Source organism: Callithrix jacchus, chromosome 9, assembly GCF_049354715.1.
Source record: "Callithrix jacchus isolate 240 chromosome 9, calJac240_pri, whole genome shotgun sequence".
In the NCBI taxonomy this organism is placed as follows: domain Eukaryota; kingdom Metazoa; phylum Chordata; class Mammalia; order Primates; family Cebidae; genus Callithrix; species Callithrix jacchus.
In genome coordinates, this window is record NC_133510.1 from 47,335,647 (window position 1) to 47,358,086 (window position 22,440).

At 32.6% G+C, this 22,440-nt stretch overlaps 1 protein-coding gene and 1 long non-coding RNA gene across 31 annotated transcripts in view; one reads left to right on the forward strand and one right to left on the reverse strand.

The window, feature by feature from the left end:
* Positions 1 to 5,865, reverse strand: part of LOC118144414 (uncharacterized) — a 45,047-nt gene extending 39,182 nt beyond the window's left edge. The window contains exon 1 of the long non-coding RNA XR_004729237.3: positions 5,728 to 5,865. This is a non-coding gene — a long non-coding RNA (uncharacterized LOC118144414). The remainder of the gene's footprint in view (positions 1 to 5,727) is intronic.
* SOX5 (SRY-box transcription factor 5) overlaps positions 1 to 22,440 on the forward strand; it is a 1,034,770-nt gene that overhangs the window by 619,096 nt on the left and 393,234 nt on the right. For 4 of the 30 annotated variants that reach the window (XM_078339087.1, XM_035258419.3, XM_078339100.1 and 1 more), the window contains exon 1: positions 378 to 567. The exons of 23 other annotated variants lie outside the window; for them this stretch is intronic. In XM_078339087.1, the coding sequence (XP_078195213.1) occupies positions 530 to 567 (38 nt within the window). In that variant the 5' untranslated portion in view covers positions 378 to 529. Of the gene's footprint in view, positions 1 to 377; positions 5,995 to 21,819; positions 21,840 to 22,440 lie in introns of those variants that run through there. 3 more of the 30 variants (XM_035258432.3, XM_078339099.1, XM_078339095.1) reach the window with 2 other exon arrangements.

Consider the following 22,440-nt stretch of genomic DNA (forward strand, 5'->3'; position numbering starts at 1 on the left):
CTTCTGTTATATAGACTTGGTATTTAATCAGTAGCAAATACGTTTTACAGAATCATACTGGGGTGTGTGTGTGTGTGTGGTGTGTGTGTGTGTGAGTTTTATGATTTAGAAGAGAGAGTATGGGAGACGTGTTAAATGAGTTGACTTCTCACATTCGGTGATGTCTAGAAGAGAGAATTAAAAGGAAAGGACAGGCACCCTGAGGTTGTCTAGAGCCTTGCAGCCCGAGCCTGTGGCTCCGTGGAGGGGGGAGCAGCTAGACCCCGCTGCTGGAAGTGTACTACCCCTTTAAGAGACTGGTCAAGGAGTCCTAGGAGAGGGAGAGGAGGGGAAGGAGGGGGGGGAGAGAGAGAGAGAGAGAGAGAGAGAGAGAAAGAGAGAGTGGGGGAGAGAGAGAGAGAAGGAGGGAGGGGGGAAGAGAGAGAGAGAGAAAATCAATTGGTTTAGAAGGTTTGGACTCACTTGACAGGTTCAGTTGGAGACGATCATAGGTGGCCGCTGTGACAAAGGGAAATTGTGCTTTTCCAGCATGCTTACTGACCCTGATTTACCTCAGGAGTTTGAAAGGTGAGTACAGTTTTTTCCCCTAATATATTAAAGTACAACTCTCCCATTTTACAGTAGTCTCTGAATCATTGGAAGATGCTCCCCCAAAACGTGTTTGTTAAGAGAAGCTTTTAGCTAGGGCTTCTGCAATCTTGTTAGCTGATTTTTTGTTGTGGTTGCCCGGACCAAATTGAACTGATTTGCAAAGTCTCCGAGAGATTTCTGCTAATGTTTTCAGGTTACGTCCTGCAACAGCAAATTAAATGAACCTTAAGCATCTCTCTCTCTCTCTCCCCAACTCGCTGCTTCTCTCCTTCTCATTCACTCTCTTACTTTATTCCTTCATTGATTGTTTTCTCCCCACCTTTTAAAAATGCTTTTGTGCAAAATGTTACCATTTTCGGCATCTCTGTCTCATGTAATAGCTAGGGTGACAGAAGGGTTTAGTGGTGCTTTAAACGGAGGCTATAAGTTCCTATTTGATCCTTCCGTAAAACTTTGGAAGCTGCTCAGTAAAGCACATGACCTTTTGTTGATATAAGAGAGCGTTTTTTTTTTTTTCCCCAGCAAAGAAAATTTAACATCAATGCTATGTTAGTAGAATACTCCATAAGTGTCAAAAATAGGGGGGAAGAGGGGGTAAATGGGTCTGTTCTCTTTATAAGTTTTAGTGACCACTTTTTGTGTTAGCTATCTTAACTGAATTTTAATTTACTGTATTTTCCTATTTTGCTATGATGGGAATAGTGTATTTGTAATTAAGTTGTTCCTATTTAGAGAAATATCTGCAACATCCTTTTATTTGATGTTGTTGCAAGTAAAGCAGGGCTTTGAAAGAATTGTAGCCCTCTTAATGTTCCTATAAGTACACATTGCAATTTTTAAATTTGAGTTCTTATCCCAGCATAAGTTCATTTTTTTGAACTATAAATAGAATGTTGTTTGCCATTAAAAAGAATTCAAACTTTGTATTCTGTATGGTGAATTAAAAAAAAAAGCTAAAAAAAGCCAGGATGCATGATACCCAGGCTTTTTTTCATTTTCATGAAAGCTACCTTCTGTATAAACATTTGTTGTATCTGACTATGCAATGCAAGCTAGGTGCTAGACCAGCTGGTTAAAAATATGCTAAGTCAAGCTGTTCATCGCTCAAACGACTGAATTTGATATGAAAAGACGAAAAAAGAAAGGACAAAGATTAAAACATTCTAGAAGTGAAGCAATGGAAGAAAAAAAGAGTATTGAGGATAAAGTAACGCTTGAATGTGGTCATGTATTAGAGAAGCCGATATCAAATCAGGGAAGAAAGTAAAATAGCCAACATATATACTTCAATGCTGTCATCTTTCTTTGATTTCTTCTGCTTTTTTAAAATTAAAGTGCATCCTTACTAGATAATTCCAGCGACTGTTTGAGCTTTCTTAACACTTTTGAATTAAAAATTTCAGTTCTGTATATTAACTCTTTAATTAGTTAGCTTTTATTTGCAAAGACAGCCTTATTTTGTAGGAAAATGTTGAAGTTATTCATCGTGGAACATACCATATATTACCTAATGTAGCAATTTGCTAATTTAACACAGCTAAATTTTTTAGCATGCACAGAGTAGCACTTAAATGATAATATTCTTTAATTCTAATTATACTTTTTGCAAATACAACTCTGAGACTGATTTGTAAGCCTGTTAACAGATTGTACTTATAAAAAGGTAGTTACATATTAACTGGCTGTAGCCTATTTCTCTATATAGGAAAGCTTCCTGCTGTGAACTTTATTTGTATTTTTTCAATTATCTCTTTTTAAACCAAACTTTTCCCTTTCCTATTCTGATGCTCAAATCTGTTAACATCTTTTTTTCTTCCTGGTAGGAATTTCATTTTTTTGTCACCCAGAGGCGTGCTTTTCTAACTAGCTAATTAAATAAGCAAGTCATAATCAATAGAGTTGTTAGTATGACTGTCACATTTAGAAATATTAGTCGCTGAAATAATTCTGAAAAATGTCATATAATATAACATTCCTTAATAATTTCCCCTGTGGTGGTAATTGGTAATACATACAAAGATCTCAGCAAATCATTACTATTTGTTTACATTGAATTTGTACGGGTGAGTGTCTCTATAGGCACCCATGCATGATAGAGTATATCATGTAGACACAATATTGAATATTTATATTCTCCAAAGGAGGTATTTACAATGTAACTACACTATCAAATGTAATTAGATTTTTTTTTTTTTTTGCCTTTTCAACTGTTTGCAACTTTCATTAATAAATAGGTCATTTCTATTGACTTAATTTTTATTCTGTTGGGTCCCTTGCTAAAGACAAATTTTTCACTCAGACTTAGAAATGTAAAAGGAGACTTCTAATTTTCTTTATGAAACAGAGAACTTTGATCTAGAGGACATAATAAGTTGCTTGGGGTGCATGTACTGTAAAAGTTTTATGTGATCATTTTTACTAATTTCATTGGTAGAATCTTGTCCATCTTTTATTCTTTCCAGGCTGTAGACTATTTGAACTTTTAGGAATATTCAAAACTTAAATATCAGGATTAAAATTTGGGTTTAGATTTCCATATGTCTATATTATCATCCCTAGAAATGAACATGGTCAGTACTGTCAGACTAATAAACAGTTGTTAAATAGTTAAGAAGTGGTAACAATTTCATTGTCTGTTAAAAATATGCAGGTGATAGTGCAGATAAAACAGTGATTCTGAACAGTAAAAAACTTTAAATAATTTTATTTTCAAGCATCCCTGTGATAAGTTGATTATGATTACTGAAAAACACAATTCCTAGGTGGGAAGCAAATGAGCATATATTTTCTAAAAAAAATATTTGCTAGGGAAGTCTTGCACATCTTACTGTTTAGAGGAAACATAACTGACACCATGATCTTAAATGGGAGTAAATAGCATCATTAGAATGAATGCCCGAACTCTCCCCAAATTTTTAAAAGAAGTCAATGAATTTATATATTTAACTGAAAGTAAATAATGATAAATTGTGGCTTAAGGTTTTCCTTTGAAAATGTCACCTGCTTTTGGATATTTCAAGGATGAAAAGAAAATATTTGCCTTAAATGTCAATATTAGTTTGTTCGTGATAAGTAAAGATAGCCATTTTTGATATTTTCTCAATAACATTTAATTCTGTTTCTTTCTTTTTTATTTATATCTGACCTCTTTGGTTGTAATTTAATAGTTTTGTCTCTAAGCTATTTGTTACCGTGTCTAATTGCTTTATGTTAGAAACTTAAATAGCAAGTGTAAAATGATTGCTTCAGAAGACAGTTCTGATAACGTCTAGGAAGGAGAAAAAAAGTTGGGATTGAAAGTAGTGGGATTATGCAAATTAAGTTGTTCATATCACCTATTTGATTGCTTCTCCCAAATTGGTACAGACAACAGGCAGCAGATTTTCTAGATGTTGAAAGGAACACTACAATAGTAAAACCTTCTGCAATAAAATTTAACTTATTTACTTCATATTTCCATCAGATTTATTTCTGGTCATACTGACTAAATCAATATTTTTTTTTCTGATTAGCAAACTTGTCAGCTTTATTCTGAAGAAAGAAATATACATCAGGTGCTGTTACAAACTAATTCATAAAATTCCCATGAAAAGCTACTACTAGAGGTTTGCAAAAAAAAACTACTCTCTGACATTAGTGGTACTTTAATTACCAAAATTTGACCATAGTAAAGAAGTATTTATTACACAGACAGATATATTTTGCTTAATTAAAAACTTAAAAAAAAATGTTGTGCTCATGAGTGATAAGTACATTCAGGTTAGTAGAGACACTGTAGGTGTGAAACACAGAAAAGTTACATTCTGTCACCTAATGGCAACTGTAAACCTGTAAGTTTGATATTATGTTTTCAAGATGTTCTGATAGCCTCAAATAATTTTATTTATCTTTTATTTACTACTTTGTAGAGGACATGGTATCTACAACTGAGTACAGATTTTAATTACCATGTCAATAATTTGCAAGCTAACTGAGCTAAGACATTGGTTTGGAATGCAGCTTGCATAAGGCAGTTCATAAACCACGTTTCTATCACACTCATGCTGGAATACTGTCCTGAAGACTTGGCAGGAGACCTGACTGATTACCAAGAACAATTAAGGGTTAAATGTCAGGTGACATTGTGAACCTCTCAGTTTTTAGCAGGTTTGATAGACATAGAAATGTGCAAATATGATTACTTCACATATTGGTGTGCTCTTAGCTTATGTTTCTCAATATCATAAGTACATGTTAAATAAAGTATTTACCTGTACTTAGGGAGCTTTTGGCAAAAATCTGTATATGCATCATACATGAGAGGCAAATAATAAGACCTGTTCTGATTCTTTAGCATATTAGCCCTCCACAGAGTTGGAAACTATTTCATATGGATTATACTCATAATGCATTTAGAAAGCAAAATTACATTCATGGGTAAAGGCTGATTTTTATTGTTTGTTTTCTTTCCACTATCAATTCTTCAGCAACCTAATGAGGACATTGTATAATGCAGATGTGCATTATGTAGGCTGAATACTTCCCTTTTTATAGATAAGTTAAATAAGTATAACAGATGAATTTTGTTTTTCTTCATAATTTGTTATTCATTTTTAATTTCAATGAGGTTATCCAACAGCCTGGGAAAGAAACTAGTCTAAGTTTTTCTCTTGTACTAACTCACGTATAGCTACAGTATGCCAGGTCTCTGATTCAGATGATGGCAGTAAGATAAAAAGATTTTCAAAGATTTAGCCAAAGTATGAAATATCTCCTTCCTAATGGAAAATTTTCTTGAATAAGAAATGGACAAAAACATAAAGTCTTTCTTCCTTCCTTCATTCTCTCCTTCCTTCATTCTCTCTTTCCTTCTCTTTCATTGATTGATAGCATGGTCGTTTGTATTAAATGTAAAATTTGATTGCTATGTAGATAAACAGGATCAAGTTGTTAGTATCACCTATTTTATTGCTAGAGTGTGAAAAAATTTAAATTTGACATGCTTTAGGAGAATGCCACATTTTCCTTCATTATGATCAGGAGCTGATAGTAGTTCAGGAGAAGACCTTTATATCTTTCTGACCTCTATGTTTTCTCCTGCAGTTTGGAAGCTGTTTTTTCTTTCCTTTAGTGTTATCTATTCTTTTCTTTACTTACTGATTGAGAGTTCATACATCTTCTATGGAGATATTGTGGCATATGGTTTTGCTTGTCCAATAGGGGGGTGTTGCATTTCTCCACATTCAGTATCTTTTTCCCTTGGAGCCTGAGAGTAAAACCTCAGCAGTACTCCCTCCCTTTGCCAGCCTGAGGAGTCAGAGACTCAAAGTTGTTCCCAGCTCTTGCGCCTTCATTGTAGAGCTGCATTCTGCTCAGTGGGCTGCCGCGAAGGACCAGACCGAAACAAGATTTAGAAGAATTCTGGTGAGAACTGTTTATAGGGATATGGTATTTTAAAAGAATGTAGTAAACAAACAGAATTGTGGCATAAACAAAGATAATTAGCATAAACAATGTCGTTTTAGGACAGGTGGTTTAAAAAAACAAACAAAACAAAAAACCCAAATATGAACCCAATTTGAATGCTGCCAGTTTGGAACCACTGAACCTTAATCTGTACTTCATGAGAATTACCCAGGTTTGTTGATAAACTTGTTAACATGCATTTTTTGTTTCTTTTGTATCATTTTCCGGTCATTATGCCCTTTTGTCACCCAGCTTGAAAGTAATTAATCTATTACAAGGTAGTTTAAGGAGTTTTTGCCCATAAAACATGACAGAAGGAAAATTTAAAACAAAAGCTTGTAGATGTTCATAGACATTTGAAGTCAGTGTCAAACCTTAAGTCAATTCAAACCTGAACTCGGCTCATTGTATTTCAAACCTCTCTTTCTTTTATCTAAGTAACATTTTAGTCAGTTGGCTCTTTAGTGTAATACATTTACTTTTGTCTTGCCTTAAAATTCAGAAATGTTTTGCTATGGCTAAATCAGCATTTTTGTGTTATATGTTTCTAAGTGTTGCTTATTTCTTATTATTTTTCTCTATAACTTAGTGAAGGTGGTAGAACAGCATATAAATGTATCTGATGATCATGCAATATGAGGATGCTAGTTATTATGTACCACATTATCTAAACCTACTATGCCGTCGTGATGAATTTTTATCTGGAGACATTAGGTTTATTACTAAATGACGTGTTTTCTTAATGCCTTGTACTGAAATGTTTTGACTTAAATGAAATGTGGAGTGTGGTGGACAGAAGGCTGTTTATTTTTCTTGCATTAAGGATCAAAGTTCTTTATTGAAGTTAAAGAAATTTTTTTTCTCCTCACTTTCTCATGGACAATGGGGAGCAGGAATTCAAAGTGGGTATCTCTGGTATTCTGTGGCCCTTCTCTTTGCTGAAATGAAAGCATTTGTGAATGAGTTTTGGTTTCTTGGAGTTATAAAATGTGTGTAAACTAGTAAACCATGTCTCATTCATGTGCTATGGAGATTTCTCGTACTTCAGGGACAAAAATAATTTGGCTACTAACGAATTAGGGCTACCTGCCAGTGCCAACACATAGTGTAGGTAAGAGGAACACTATAAAGAAAAGCTGCTGGCAGCAAATCCGTTGAAACTTTCATATGTAACAGCGTTTCTATTTCTGCTCTTCACATCTTTGAAAGAAAGTGTGTTTTAGAAAAGAAAATGTTAAAAAACAGAAGATATGATCTTTCTTAAAAATGTATGTGTAGCTCTACTTTAATATTTCTCATTGTGGAGATGCATAGGCTTTCATTACGTTGTATGCACTCTTGGTTCCCCTGCCTTTCCCAATCATTTCTGTTACATTGAAACCTAAGGATCAGATGCACTGAGAGTAAGTGTAATATGAAGAAATGAAATTCACTGCATAGAGCCAAAAAAAAAAAGAAGCCTCAGAACCTTATACAAATTTGATGTTGGCAGTTTAAGGGAGTTAGATCAATTGCTAATCAGCAGCAATTTTATAAAGGATGTGTCCTCTCATTTAGGACTTCAGGAACATTTTTGAGAAAAGAAAGGAAAGAGTTAACCTGTGTTGCCTGTTGTTAATTTCTTAATATAGGAGCAAAAGAAGAGATAGAGCCAAATTGTGTTTTTTGGCATATTTTTAATTAAAATTTGTTTCAGAATGTAGTCAGTGTTTACATTAGTATTGAGTTTGCCTTTGTTTTTTGTTTTTATATTAAGTACGATTGAAATACCAGGGAGATAGGTTATTTAAACTCTGGTTGTGAAACTTTTACATAAGATCTTTGATGTATCATTTTAAACGATTTTATATTTATCTAATAAAAGAGCATCCTAATGAAAAAGAAATACAACATTGAAAATGACAAGTATTCCTAAAGATAAGAGAACACAAGATGAAAAAGTAATACTTTATTATATTATTAATTTTTCCTTCACAGTTAATATAGATTGCTTGAAAAAGTTGTAAAACACTTTTATTCTAATTGCAGAGTTAAAGTATTATTTGTTTGCCTACAATTCTTCCTTTGGTTATTTGCCCTGGGCCAGCATTTGTTGGGCAATGGTTTTCAAAGTCCAAAGACTTTTTTTTTCACTCCTCTCCTGATGTCCCTTTGTCATTTTTTTTTTATTAGCTAGTGAGTTTCATAATATGTTTGAAAAGAGGTTGCAGGGGGATGTCATATATAATTCAGGTTAATATTTCCTTCCTTTTTTCTTATCTGTCCTCGAAGATATGTTGAAGATTCGTTAGGATAATGTATAGTATTCTCATTATTTAGTGTAGAATGGAATGACCAGGTGCCCAAACTATTCAATTTATTATGCATTCACTAATTCAACTTTGACCTTGGATGAATAACTGAATATGCAATATCAGATTCAGATTCTTTGTCATCTATAATACAGCATTATCAAGATGTAAAGAAAACTTTTAGGTAATAGTCAAAATACCAATAGTCAGACAGAACACCTAGGAATGGAAAAAGAGAGATAACTTTAATGCTATTCCTGAGAGTAGAACTTCTGTTTTCCTCCCATTCTAAACATAACTAGAATTTGGGAAACAGAGAAAAAGGTATTGTTTTTAGGACCCTAAGGATTATGAGATATAATTATTTAGAGTGTAATTATTTCTAAAAATGCTAGCATTACTGGAAAAATAAAATGATTCTAATTTGACCTATAAAGAGTTTAAGAGTATTTAATGCTTTAAAAGCATTCTTCTAGAGAAATAAAAGCCTATCCAAAAGATCCTGATAGCAATTTAAAGAACCAAAGTGATGGGACAGAATATTTAGACCTTTATTAGTAAATTAAAAGATAACTGGAAGTCACTGACAGTTATATGAAGGATTATTTTAGGGAATGTAATAGTTACACGGAAATGCACATGCAAAAGTTAGAAAGCCAGGAGAAACTTTTTCATTTATAGGGCAGTTGATCTCTTGAATGAATCCTGCCAAATTCTAATGAAGCTGCAGTTTGGGGCAAAAAATCTTGAAAGGAAGGAATATTTCATGGAAATACAAACAAGGTTCATTTCCGTTTTCTTGTTTGCAGCACAGAATCCTGTGGCATGTGCTACAGGGACATATAATAGTATTCCAGCTTGAAAAAAATTGGAGGTGGTATTGCGGTGCATATTTAATGGAAAATTTGAACTGAAGACGTTGGGTGAATCAAGGTATACTTGAGTAATATTTGGGAATATTTGAGATTTTAGATTGAGATAATAAGGAAGTTTAGTGTTAAGGTTTAAAGCATACCTATCGAGTGTGTGTGTGTGTGTGTGTGTGTAATACGACTTATCTCCTCTATAAATAGAATAATTTCCTCTTTTAGGTTAAGATTTATACTTGCCAGTATCTTCACTGATTTTTTTGGGGGGCGGGGGGTTAGAATGTAACAGTACAAAGCGCTATTAGCTAGATGTTAATATCTCAAGTTTTAGTTCTTCTTTACAAACTGAGACATCTTTGGCTCTTAGTGTATGCATCTGTATAATTAGGAGATAGGATGAATAATTTCTAAAATGGGTTATCTCTAAAATTTTATACTTTGAACTACATATTTGATGTCCCCAGCTCCGAACTGTAGTGGTCAGAATTTTTGCATTTTTGCAGCTATTTGGAGATTATCTCTATGATCAGCCTTTACATACAGAATCACTTCAGTTTACCTGTCAATTAGGTATCATTATACAGGAAAAAGCAACCATAGTGCAACTTAGGAATTTTTAATCTAAATATTATGTATAATTCTTATTTAGGATTAAGTGCCCAAGTTTGCTCTGAGCTATTTGAAGTGTTTCAAAAGATAACATTCACATTTTGTGTTCCCCAAACTCTCAGACATCAGATCACCATGCTAACAATTACAAATATTGTAAAAGATAAATTACATATGGTTTAATGAACAAGATACTATGGGGAAATATGAAAAGCCTAAGAGTGGCAGTTTAGGTCAGAGAGCTAAATGTCTATTTATAAGGATAAAAGAAAAGAAAAAATAAGAAGCTTCTGCAGAAGAGCATTAGTACAGCATAGGGGCTTGGATAGTATTCATCTTTACATGAATAAATAAAATATTAGTCTGGAAAGTAGCAAGATCAACTAAGATTACAAACATGTAGTCCAAAGAAAAATTTTGAGTGTTTCTCAAAATAAATAACTATTAGGATTACCAGGCCAGTCAATTTGATATGCATTATATTATACTTGCTAGTTGGCAATTTGAAGAAAAGAAATGTTAAGCCCTACACAGCAAGGGAGTAGAGCAAAAAGCAATGAAGTGTGCATTAAAAGAGCTATATCGAGAGGACAGGCTTCATATATTGTTAATTAATATATTTGGCAGGTCGCATGCTATTTTTTTTTAATGCACTGTTGGGAAAACATTGTAGTTGTACCATCAGGAACATACGTATCTAAGGTCCTTCCGCATTGTCTCTACTTAGACAGTATGTCTGTGGTATCATGAAATCTCTGTACAAATTAGTTTTTATTCAAAATATTGATTCATGTATTTGAGATAGGGATGTTCTGTGTTAAAATTAATTTTTTTTGCAGAATAATTATGTAGAATTTTTTATTTGATTCCTGCCACTTTTAGGCATGAAGAATGGGTATTATTCTCTTTTTCTCCCTCTATAGATACAAATGCTGAAAAAAGAAAGAAAGAAAGAAAATAACCTCACTGAACCGGCACTACATTTAGAACTAGGACCAAAGAGAAATGTGCAAATATCCTACTGTTAAACCAGAAAGAAAATCTGGAAATCATCCAGTTGGGCAACTTACTGCTAATATATTTTATAGTCCAGCATTTAGTTATATACAAAGTTGGCATATGTTTCTAGAGTTTCTAAATCAAGGATTAGAACTTTGTGATGTATAAGTCACTTACATCGTTTGGGTTTCAGCCATGCATCTATGAATGGACTTAAAAATAAGTATAAAATTATTTATCTCCCAATGCAAATGAGCCAGCTTAAACTTATAAAAATTTATAAAAATATTTGGATATGTCTGAATGCAGGCCACTGAATTCGGATTTTTAAAACTAGGTTTAATTTTTGGCAAATGTAAAATGATCAGCACTTTAATAAAAATGATTTTTATAGCATACTAGTCAGATATCTATAAATTATTTCAGCATATAAAATAACACATACAAGAAACTGTTTTACTTATATTTTAGTTCTGTAGTTAATATAAGTGTTTCACAGATACTTATGATTATTGATTCCAGGTAACTTGTTCTTAAATAGCAGCAGTGCAACTATAGTTTCCTCTAACTGCTTACCACTAATGATTAAATATTCTAAAAACACATCTCTTGTCATTTTATATATAGGCTATCTGATGCACTAATAGTTGTTTTTGTAAGTATCATTATGTTAAGTATTTGAGTAATGAATTTGCTGATTTAACAGTTCTGTGCTTTAAGATATACAAATTAAAGTTCACTTATTTTTGCATAATCATGAGAATGAATCATTTTATAAAATAAATGATTGAACAACTAAAAACAGTGATTTTTTCTGTTAATCTAAGAAGGTCACACACATACCATTTCTTTTTAAAGTACTATTTGTACAAACATTTTGAAAACTAGAAAACACTGAATAACTTAAAGATACAATTATGTATATAAATCCAGTATATTATAGATTTTCATAGTAAAAGCAACATAAGAGGTTTTTCATTAGCTACGTATACTTTGGACTGTAGATTAAGCTTGAATAAATACATGGATTTTTTTTTCATGGGGGGCTCTATAGCAAGCAAACCAAATCACCCAAGAATCAGAACTCTTATTTTTGATAAAAAATTGTTTTCACTGATATAATCTGTTGAAAGCCAGAAGCCATCCAAAGTGCTGATACCAATTTAAGAAGATGATCTTTTGCCTTAATTATACATCTGGGAAATATTAGCTGAACATTTTGTGGAGAACAGTGAATACCTTAGTTGCCAGTTGTCTAAAATGCTGCTAATGATCGACATAGTGCCAGTGTTTTGATGGCTAAAACCTAGGCTGAATATGAATACAAAGAACACAGTTGGGGGAAAAAAAGCGCACATTTTATACAAAACAGATTTCAACCATCTGCTTGGCACTTAAGGTTGTGACTATAGGCAATATATGAAAGAGACCACTGTCTATGTTAAGAATGGTATCACTTTTATTGGTACCTTAGAAAAACCATAGAGTTTTGAATGCTATGTATAACCAGTGATTTTCTTCAGCTAAATAATGCAGACAAGGGCCTCAGCCAAAATTTTCTTCCCTCCATAATCTCTTCTATGTCAGTCTTCTTATCCTAGCAAAATTGGTTTCACTAATAAAGTAGGTCTTAGTACTGTACTTCAGAATATTAAATGACCAGACAACACTAAGCAAGTGGCCCTTAGGATGAGAACCCCAGATGGTTATGAGATAAAGTACTGTTTGCTTTAGGAGTAGGTTCTATTCCTGAGTATGTTGCCTGAATACTATGGTGCGTGTCAAATTAGCATGGAAGTTAATGGGCCAGAAGCACTTCTAAATTTAATGCTTTCCCATTTGTTCTGAATTTATAGTATTAAATCAGAGCAGTACTGTTTCATCACAAGTTCAGTAAAGGAAATTATGCTATGGATAGGAAATTATAGGCAAAATCTAATTTTTTACCCATTTCATTTACCTAAAGGTGAGGGACAAATCCCCAAATGCTCAATAGAAGAGCATTGGTAAATAGCATATATTAGATCCTTTTACATTTGTAGACCAGTTGATTATAGACTGTTCCTCAGCATTATAGTAGGCAAAAAATAAATTTTTGACTAATAATGTGACCTATTGTATCATCTTTAGCTGAGATGCATTTTGTATTTTTAAACATTAGGTAAATCATGCTATTGGAATATATTAGCTTATTGATTTGTCAAGGTTGTATATGTAGGTTGTACGAATTGAAAAATATGTATTGAGACCTTCTTAGCTCTTGATGAACAAGTATGTGATTTAGGAAAGCATAAGTAAATGCTCTCGGAGTCCCTCTTTATTTGTGTTTCTTTCCTATGTGATAGCCACTACCCATATCATTATTGAGCATCTGAAATATGACTTATCTGAGCTAAGATGTGCTGTAAACATAAAATATGCACTGAATTTCAAAGACAGGTCTGAAAAAGAACGTAAAATGTCTTACTAAGTTTTTAAATGTTTATTATATGTTGAAATGACATTAGGGCATATTGGCAGAAATAAAATATATATTAAAATTATTTTCACCTCTTTTTAACAACTTTTTAAGTATGGCTACTAGAAAATATAAAAATTACATGTGTGTCTCATATTTGTGGCTCTCATATTTCTATTGGATGGTGCTGCTTTATACCTTGCTGTGGATGGAAGGAAATCAAAACTTCTATCTTTATCTAGATTCTAGTAATTTGTAGCTCAGTAGGGTAGCAATGAGTTAGAAAGACTTAGGTTTTTATTAACTGTGTTTATTCTTAGCTTTCTTCTACGACAAGGTGGAATTTTGTTACTTTTTTAAAAGCTTCAGTAATTAACACTCACATTCACAGATATGAATATATACCTCATGAATAGTGTCACTTTCTTCAAACTTCCATAGAGTTAAAATGGCAAGGAAGATGTTTCCTTAGGGATTATATACATTATTTTAGAGATTATATGTTTGAAATGTACAATTAAGTTTACTTTTTTGAAATGACACTATGTGTATCTTTAATTTTACTATTGAGTTTTAAAGAAGTTTGTGGAGGGGTAGGAATACCTTCAGCTTTTGTATCCCAGCTGATACTACACACAGTTTCTTAAATTGACCCACAAGATGTGATCCAAACTTTCTCTTTATACATATGGAGATACACTTATAGAGATAGATATAAAGATAGAGCTAACATTCAGTATGTACTTATTATGTGCCAGACTCTGTTATAAATTGCTTTACATGCATTATTTCACTCTAGCCTCACAACAATTTTATTTTTTATCTCATTTCACAAATGAAGAAAATGAAACAGAGAGAGTTGCCTAATTTCTAGGTAATAAATGGCAGAGCTGGGACATTCAAACTCAGACATTATCACTATTAACCATAACATGGTACCAATCTAGAAAATAATGTGTTTACATAACTTTATAATCTATTATTTATTTTAGTGGCAGACATTTATTCATTCAGCAAATACATTTTAAATCCCTACTATGCCAGGCATTATATTAAATGCTGAATATATATTGAAAATGTAGATGATATAAATGACATAAAATAATTGTATTATAAACTTCTAATTTTTTCCTGAGTGAATTAACTTATTCATGGCACAAGGTGATACGCTGGGTGGTGGATATCCAGGCCTATGTACACTTATGTAAAGGGTTTCTTGGTAGTGGGTAATTGGAACAGTTTTTGAGAGATACTGACTTCCAGTGCATATTATGGATGGATACTCCTTACTGGGAGAAGTGTAAATATGTAGTGTTTCTCAAGTATCTATTTCTCAAGTCCTTTATAGTGAGCCACCTACTGAAATAATATCTTTACAGACAGGCATTACTTTTGCTTAGAAAGTTTATCTGATTAATTTTTGCTAGCTCAGTGGGCAGAAAGCCACTTTAGAGTATAGTAATTATTAAGTATGTCAGTGTTCACATATCATGTGGGGATATTGATTTGGAAAAGTTTGTGATGAATTGGTAAATAATGGTATAATTAATATGGTATTCTTTAATTTGTAGCCATGATTAACTAATTTTATTTGGATAGCAGGAAGAGTGTGGCAATTCTGAGTAGAAAACTCAATTAGGTATGATAAAATAATGTGACTGGTAATATGACTGCAGTTTTATGGGAACAAAAAGGCATTGGGGAATGGAAATGGACATGTTTTTTGGCCACTGGATTTTTCAGTTTTACTACTGGATCAATATACATGAATGTAGACTTGATCCATGGATCTCTATTTTAAGTCTTAATCTTTTAAGTGTTCACATGTAGATACGTCCAAGGCTTCTGTTGCTTTTTTTTTTTTTTTTTTTCTTGATACCTTAATAAGGAGAAGCCATGTAACTTTGTAGTTACAGATGTGCTTTGGAGTCAGACTGCTTAAATTTATTTTATAGCTTCCCTATTGATTAGTTCTGTGATCTTTGCAATTTATATAACCTTTCCATGCCTTAATTCTTTAATCTGTGAAATGGTGATTATAATTATTCTCATATTATAGTTATCTTACAACTTTAACAAGAAACCATTCCTAACTTAGCATGTTTAGGAAAAGTACATTATGATTATTCGTTAACAGATGTTAATCATGTAGAAAGAGTTCTAAGAATACTCCATATAATATGGTAGGTAACACTGAACTATGTATGGATGTATAAATATCAAGTACTTAGTAAATTATGCTAAACATTATGTGTTGTATAAACTGATGGTTTATATCGGATTTATTAGAACTACAGCTGCTTAAGAGGATAAAAATATTTAAAATAAAATAATGTTATATAATCACTTACATTTTACATATTATATATATGGTACTATATAATATATATACATATATATTTTTGTATATACACATAATATGCGATATACATATACTATACATATGTATAATATAAAATTGATTTTTGACATGAATATTTTATATGTATGTGTGTGTATTTATAAAATAAAACGCGAAGAGAATTTCTAAAACTAAAATCTTAGCTGAGAATAATTCTGAGTTACCTGATTCATAATGAAGTTTATGGTTATTATTTTCTGATAGAAAGAAGCTCCCTGTTGTATCAGTAATCACAATTGTTTAGGGAGCCCTGATATTTGAGGGAATAATTTATTTTTTGAATCCTTAAAATGTCTTCAACAGAAATATTACAGAAAATTCAGAGGTATTGTTCACATTGCCATTTTTAGTAGAGACCAGATAAGAAAAAGAATATTGAATGATAACTAAGTTAGTGGAAGAAGGCACTTCTATAAGTAGCTAAACTAATGTTTGCCAGGTATGTAGATTTCTTGGTGAAAGGATACAGGCAGAGATCTAAGAAAAGGCTAACAAGTCCTTTAAACTATCTCCTTTAAATAACAGTTACATCCAGGCTGTTGCTAAGAGATGAGGAACAATCAGTTCTTGACTGAGTTGTATTCTTGCCAAGATTGAGGGCACTCCCACCTCTGTCCTTAAATTTGCTCCAGGTTTTTGAGTATATGGAGACAAAGCAAGAATTTTCCTCAGGAAGCACTTTTGGATCTGCTCAAGTACCTAAAAACATCCCAGTGAGACCCTAGAATTGGGTATAGCAAACATAGCACACGTTATTTCATTTGAAGCATGAAAACTGTATATATTTGTTGTTCTGACACACTGTCATTTCTGCATATTATGAGAATGCTGCATCTCACTGGGCCCTCCAGGTTGACTTAATTTTATGTCATCCTAAAAATTAAATTAGCAGATAAGATAACTTTACATATTTTTTCATGATTTAGTTGCACATCTACATTAAGAATGCTGTATAAGCAGAAATATTCTCATTTTGATTTATTCATTTAAAAATATTTAGTGAGCACTTACTATGTGAATACCAGTAGGTCCCCCTTATCTGCAAGTCAAGAGACATGCTCTAAAACCCCCAGTGGATGCCTGGAACGATGGATAGTATCAGACTCTATACAGTATATGTTACCGTTTTTCCATGTCATAACTGAGACAGTATGTATAGCATGGATAAGCTAGACAAAGAGATGATTCAGGTCCAGGGTTAGCTGGAGCAGGATGACTTGAGATTTCATCTTGCTACTCAGAACAAGACACAATTACAAACTTACGAACTGTGTATTTCTGAAATTTTCCATTCAACAGTTCTAGACTTCAGTTGACTGTAGGTAAATGAAACTGCAGGAAGCAAAACTATCTATAAGGGGGTCTACTGTAATTTATCTAGCAGGGCAAAAGTACACATCAGTGCGAATGAAAGGAGTGGGGATGGCTACTGCAGGAATGAGTAGGGAATAAAAGGATATTTTACAATTTATAATTTCATCGGTATGAGAATATCATTTAAAAATACTGTTCTTTTCTACTTGCAAACTGTCACTTATCTTCAAAACTAATGGTTATGGCTGTGGCATAATTATTCTAGCACTGCTGCTTATGACAACATTTAGGCACTTAACAGATCATGATGGTGAATCTGTGTGATCAACCAGGAAGATTTTTGATTTTACATTTTCTGTAATTGAAAACATTGTGGTCACCTAAAAAATGTTAATTTAATCAGATACAGAATCCTATTTTATTTTTCATTTTTATTTCAAAAAATTCAAATGTACTGAAAAGTTGAAATAGTAGCACAATGAGCATCCCTATACTTTTTACTATTAACTTTGCCAACTTAACTTTTTATTTCTTTATTTTCTGATTCATTTGAAAGTAAACTGAGGCTACCATTTCTAAGAACTAGGTCATTCTCTTATATAACCACAATAATATTAGCAAATGCAAGGAAGTTAACATTAATACAGTAATAACATTTGACATACAGTTCATATTCACATTTTCTAACTGTCCCAGTAAAGCTTTTCATACCTATTTTAAAGACTTAAAATCAAGGATCCAGTCAAGCATCAGATATTGCATTTAGTTTCTACTCCGTTTATATTGTAAATAGCACCCTGCCATTGCCTTGACATTGACATTGATGTTTTTGAAGAGTCCAGGTCACTTGCTTCTTGTAATGTCTCACAATCTGGATTTGATTATATCTTCATGATTAGATTCAGGTTGGATACAAAGCTTTTAAGACAGGTATTGGGCCATCATTTTTTTATGCCACTTAAGATTGTAGTTAAATCTGTCAGAGTAAGAACATACCAAGTTCAGATTTTGGTGTACCAGGTTCATGGAGACTTTTAGGGGGCTTAGATGTTAAGAAATCTAATTTGTTCTCAGAAACCTATCTGGGCTATGGTGATTTGTCTCGCAGAGAGCTTAGCTGATCCTTGATGAGAAAATAGGGCTTCCTTAGTTCAAGAAACTATCACAACATATTCATAATGTCTACTCTGAAGATAGCTGTAAATACCATTTTTTGCAGGTAATCTAAAACTATTGATTACAAAGTCTGAGTAATAATGTGACATTGTAAAAGTGTATTTTGTTAGAGTTCATACTTAGGGCTACAACATTTGTTCTTCATGAAAAAATACTAGATGCCATTTAACTTCAGTCAAAACAAATTCGACTCATTTTTTTATTTGTGATTCACTTTTCCCACAAATTGAAAATCAGAAATAATCTTGTTTAAAGTTTGTAAAACATTTATTAAATTTTGCAAAAAAATTGAAAGCAAGTACAGGCTACTATCTTTTAACTCTGCTATTGTGCTATTTAAGAAATATATTTCAAGATCTATGGAGTGATGTTTTTGTTACCAAAATTTCTTACTCCTCTGTTCTAACTATTTCATATCATGTCTCTCTATTCAAACAGAAGATTTATCAGTTTGAAAATTGCCCCTCTTTAGAGGTAATGTACAGAACAGGCTGTACAGTCAGATACCTTTATTCAGATCTTGGCTGTACATTTTACTGACTGTGTGATGTGAAGCTAGTTATGTAATTTCTCTGAATACCATTTTCCTCATTTGTAAAATGTTTTTTTTTTTTGGTGTGAATATTAAGTAACTGAATGTATGTAAACTGTTTAAAATTGGACCAAGCATATAGTAAACACTAAATAAATAGTAGCTGTTAATATTATTGATGATGAGTTACCAATATTTGCAGTAACTAATAGGGATTCCTGAATAGCACCTGGACGTTAGATATTTAAAGCAGTAGTCAAATATTTGTGCATTCCTTCATGAAATATTTATTGAATATTTTGTATGTGCTAAACACTACAATTCTAGAGATTTAAAAATGAACAATAAATGTATGGCTTTTGTCTTCATGAAGCTTATAGTTTGGTGGGAGAGACATTAAGCAAGCAGTTGCAATAAAAGAAAATGTGAGTGGGGAAGTAAGTTCAGGTAGTATGGAGAACAGAAGGAGTCCTAATCCTGTTTTGTGAGTCCTAATCCCCCTCAGAAAGAGAGGATCTTTGTGAGGAGGAGGAGAACTGAAAGTCAAGAATGGTAGAATTTTCCAGACACTGGCAGTCATATGGGCCAGAAGTATGGGCTGTAGAATACCATCCTTTAGAGTATGGTTCTACCATATGCAAGATGCGTTCCCTTGGGCAAACTCTTTAACTTCCCTGAGCCTTCCTTAGTTTACTCATTTTCGAAGAGGAGATAATAATAGTACCTACCTCACAGAGTGGTTTTGAGGATTAAAAGAGATCATTCAGAACAACTAAGAACTATCCTCTTGGCATTTTAAGTACCCAATAAATGTTGACTATATTATCAGAGGATTCAGCATGTACTAAGTACTGGTAACAGTAGTAAACCACTTGAAGGACCTAACACACCTTAATTTATTCCTTAGATATAACTATGCCATGATTCTATGTTGCAAATTCCTTCAGCTTTCATCCTCCTTCCCCTATAAATAAATACAGAACTTTCTTTTGTAGGTTTATGTGAGTCTGATCTCAAAACACAAGTCAGAATATCAAACTGAGCATGCTCATATTTTTTCTTAGTGTATTAATAAAAATGGCATTTTGTGAGAGCAAAAAATAACCTAGCCAAATTGCTACATTCAGATAAATTTTAAATGGGTTTAAATAAATTAAAATGAAGCATTCTACCAATGTTCTTGGAAAGTTTGTGGAACAAAGTCTGCTTTACCAATGTGAACAACTTAGCCATTTTCTCTGCATGTTGCTCTCCTCCCCACATGACTCAGTAATGCAGTTACATTTATTGGTTGTTTACTTTTAATGCCCTTCATTCCACTAAGGTTTTTGAGGGGTGAGAAAGGGAGTTCCAGAATGCATGGTTTGAATTGAAAATAGTTGTTGTGTGGTCAGAATGAGGATGAGTAGAGAAATTGTAGGGAAGCTTTGGTTTTGAACAGCCTGTTGATTGTCCTCTTTTATTAAATGGAGATGCTAACGAATGATTTAATTTGATTAAACTGTTGTCATTATCCTCTTCATTGATGGTCTCTGATAAACTTCAGTGATTTTTTTTAACTGCAAACTTTCTAAATATCACATTTTCTGTTGGTTCAATATAGGCTGTCAGGTTAGGTCATAAAAAGTAGTAGTTCTAAAAATAGTTTTCAAAGGTATTAAATATTATCAGGTGGAAACGTATTTTTTTTAAAAATTAAGAATTGTACAAGTGTAGATTATATTGATGTATGCTATCTAATTATATCTTCTGTTGTGGTCTTAATTATGACTAGTTGGATTTTGTCAGAAAGGTTATTTTTTTCTCCTTTCACAGTAGGATTAAATAATTTTAATAGCTATAAGGTTCATTTTCTCTTTTCTATATTCGATACTTACTGTCAAATGCTTGGATAAAGGCTAGCCCCATGATGTGTGAACTTTGACTCATACTTAGAAGACCCCTGAATTTAATTGGCTATCTGATATTCAGCTCACAGCACAGAATGTTTTTATTAAGAAAAAAAATGAGGGTGGGTGATAATGAAGCAATATTATCCTCTTTAACAGTTTCTTAACTGATAGTTTTGCTTTTGCTTTTAAAATTTTCTTTCATTTATACCATTGTTTAATATATAACTGTGTTCCTACAATGTAACATACTTTAAAATTTTATATTAGTATGATGGTTTTGCAGACTTTATTGTGAGAATATTCCATATTTGGAAGGAAATGGGTCATTGTTTAAGGAGTTGCTCTTTGTGAGACAATTCAAATTCTCTTCTGATTGTTCCACTTTTAATTTATACATATGTTTGTAATACTACTATGCTTTCAATGTTAATCCTTTCTGTGTTTTTATTTTGTTTCATGGAAGGCATATTTTTTAAAAAGCTTACCAGAAGAGCCACTTAATTTGTTATAATTTTCTTTCAGATATTATTTTAGTAATTGTATTTACTTGGAATAAATTAGCAACAGCTAATTGATAATGAATTGACAGTTCAAACATAGTAGTGAATAGTAAACATTAAACACCCAGTCAATAAACAATTTTCTTTTAGGTTCCTGATGTTTAAGTTCCAAATTTTTACTTATTACCTATTGCCTGCTACTTTTATTAGACATAAGACCTTAAGTGTTTAAAGATAATTGTCAAAATTATAACTATAACTTTTTAAAAATTAAAAGCCAGGAATTTGAAAATGGTATATTTCTTACTCTAACCAAAAGCAAGCAACATTAATTTTCTTGTTTTTTAAATGGCTAGTCTATTTTGTATATGGAATGATTAATGAATAATTAAGGAAAAGTGCTTTATTGTTTATTGTTTTATTATTTTTATTGTTTAAAAATAAATAAATTATAATTTTCTATATGTATTTTAGCTTAGCAATGAATAAAATGCATAAAATTATTTTTATAGGCTTAGAAATTCATGTCTAATGATATTAAAGGCATTAAGTTTCATACATCCTCTGAATGTCAGTTTCTTGGGCTTTAATATTAAAGAGTTCTATTTCAGTTAAAGTGTAACTTATCAATTCCCATAAAATTCCTTGGCCACACATGAGTACCAACATTAAGGACAGAGAGATCTGCATTTCTGCGTCCTCTGCTAATGGATATTGAATCTCTGAGATCCTGGTGTTCTTGGCTGCTTGGATTCACTGCAGGTCCTGTGTTTTTCCTGGTACCTAGCCCTACTCAGACTTCTTAGCTTTTCACCTGTATTTTCTCTGGGCTGATTTGGCTTCCCTTCAGGTTTTGTTACCTTATTTTTCCAGGGAGCCACACTATATTCCACTGTCCTTCCTCATTTGCCCAACTGATTTTCATGGGGGAGCTCCATGACTGTTAGTTTCCCTGGTTCCATCCCCTCCAGTTGCTCCTTGATGCTCTTATTACTTGAGAGTGCATTTCATAGCCATCTAATGGCTACTAAGTCTTCTGGGTTTTGGAAAATGTAGTGCTCTTTTGGAGACAAATGAATTTCAAGGTGAGCTTATTTGTGAATTTGTGAGGATCTCTGTGTTTTGTGGAACATATGATATTAGCACACTAAAAGGTATAAATAGCGTTTGGTCTTACTCATGATCATCAAAGGGTAAGTCATTTATAGCAGACTACCAATGGTTCTTGAAGACCAAGTGCAATCAAATGGAAGTACTATCTTGCATATTTGTTAAAGATGGATGTTAACATCGTGGTTTCTTTGGTGGGAAAAAAAAAAGAAATGATGTTAACTTGTCCTTAAACTATGATGGATAGACTTTA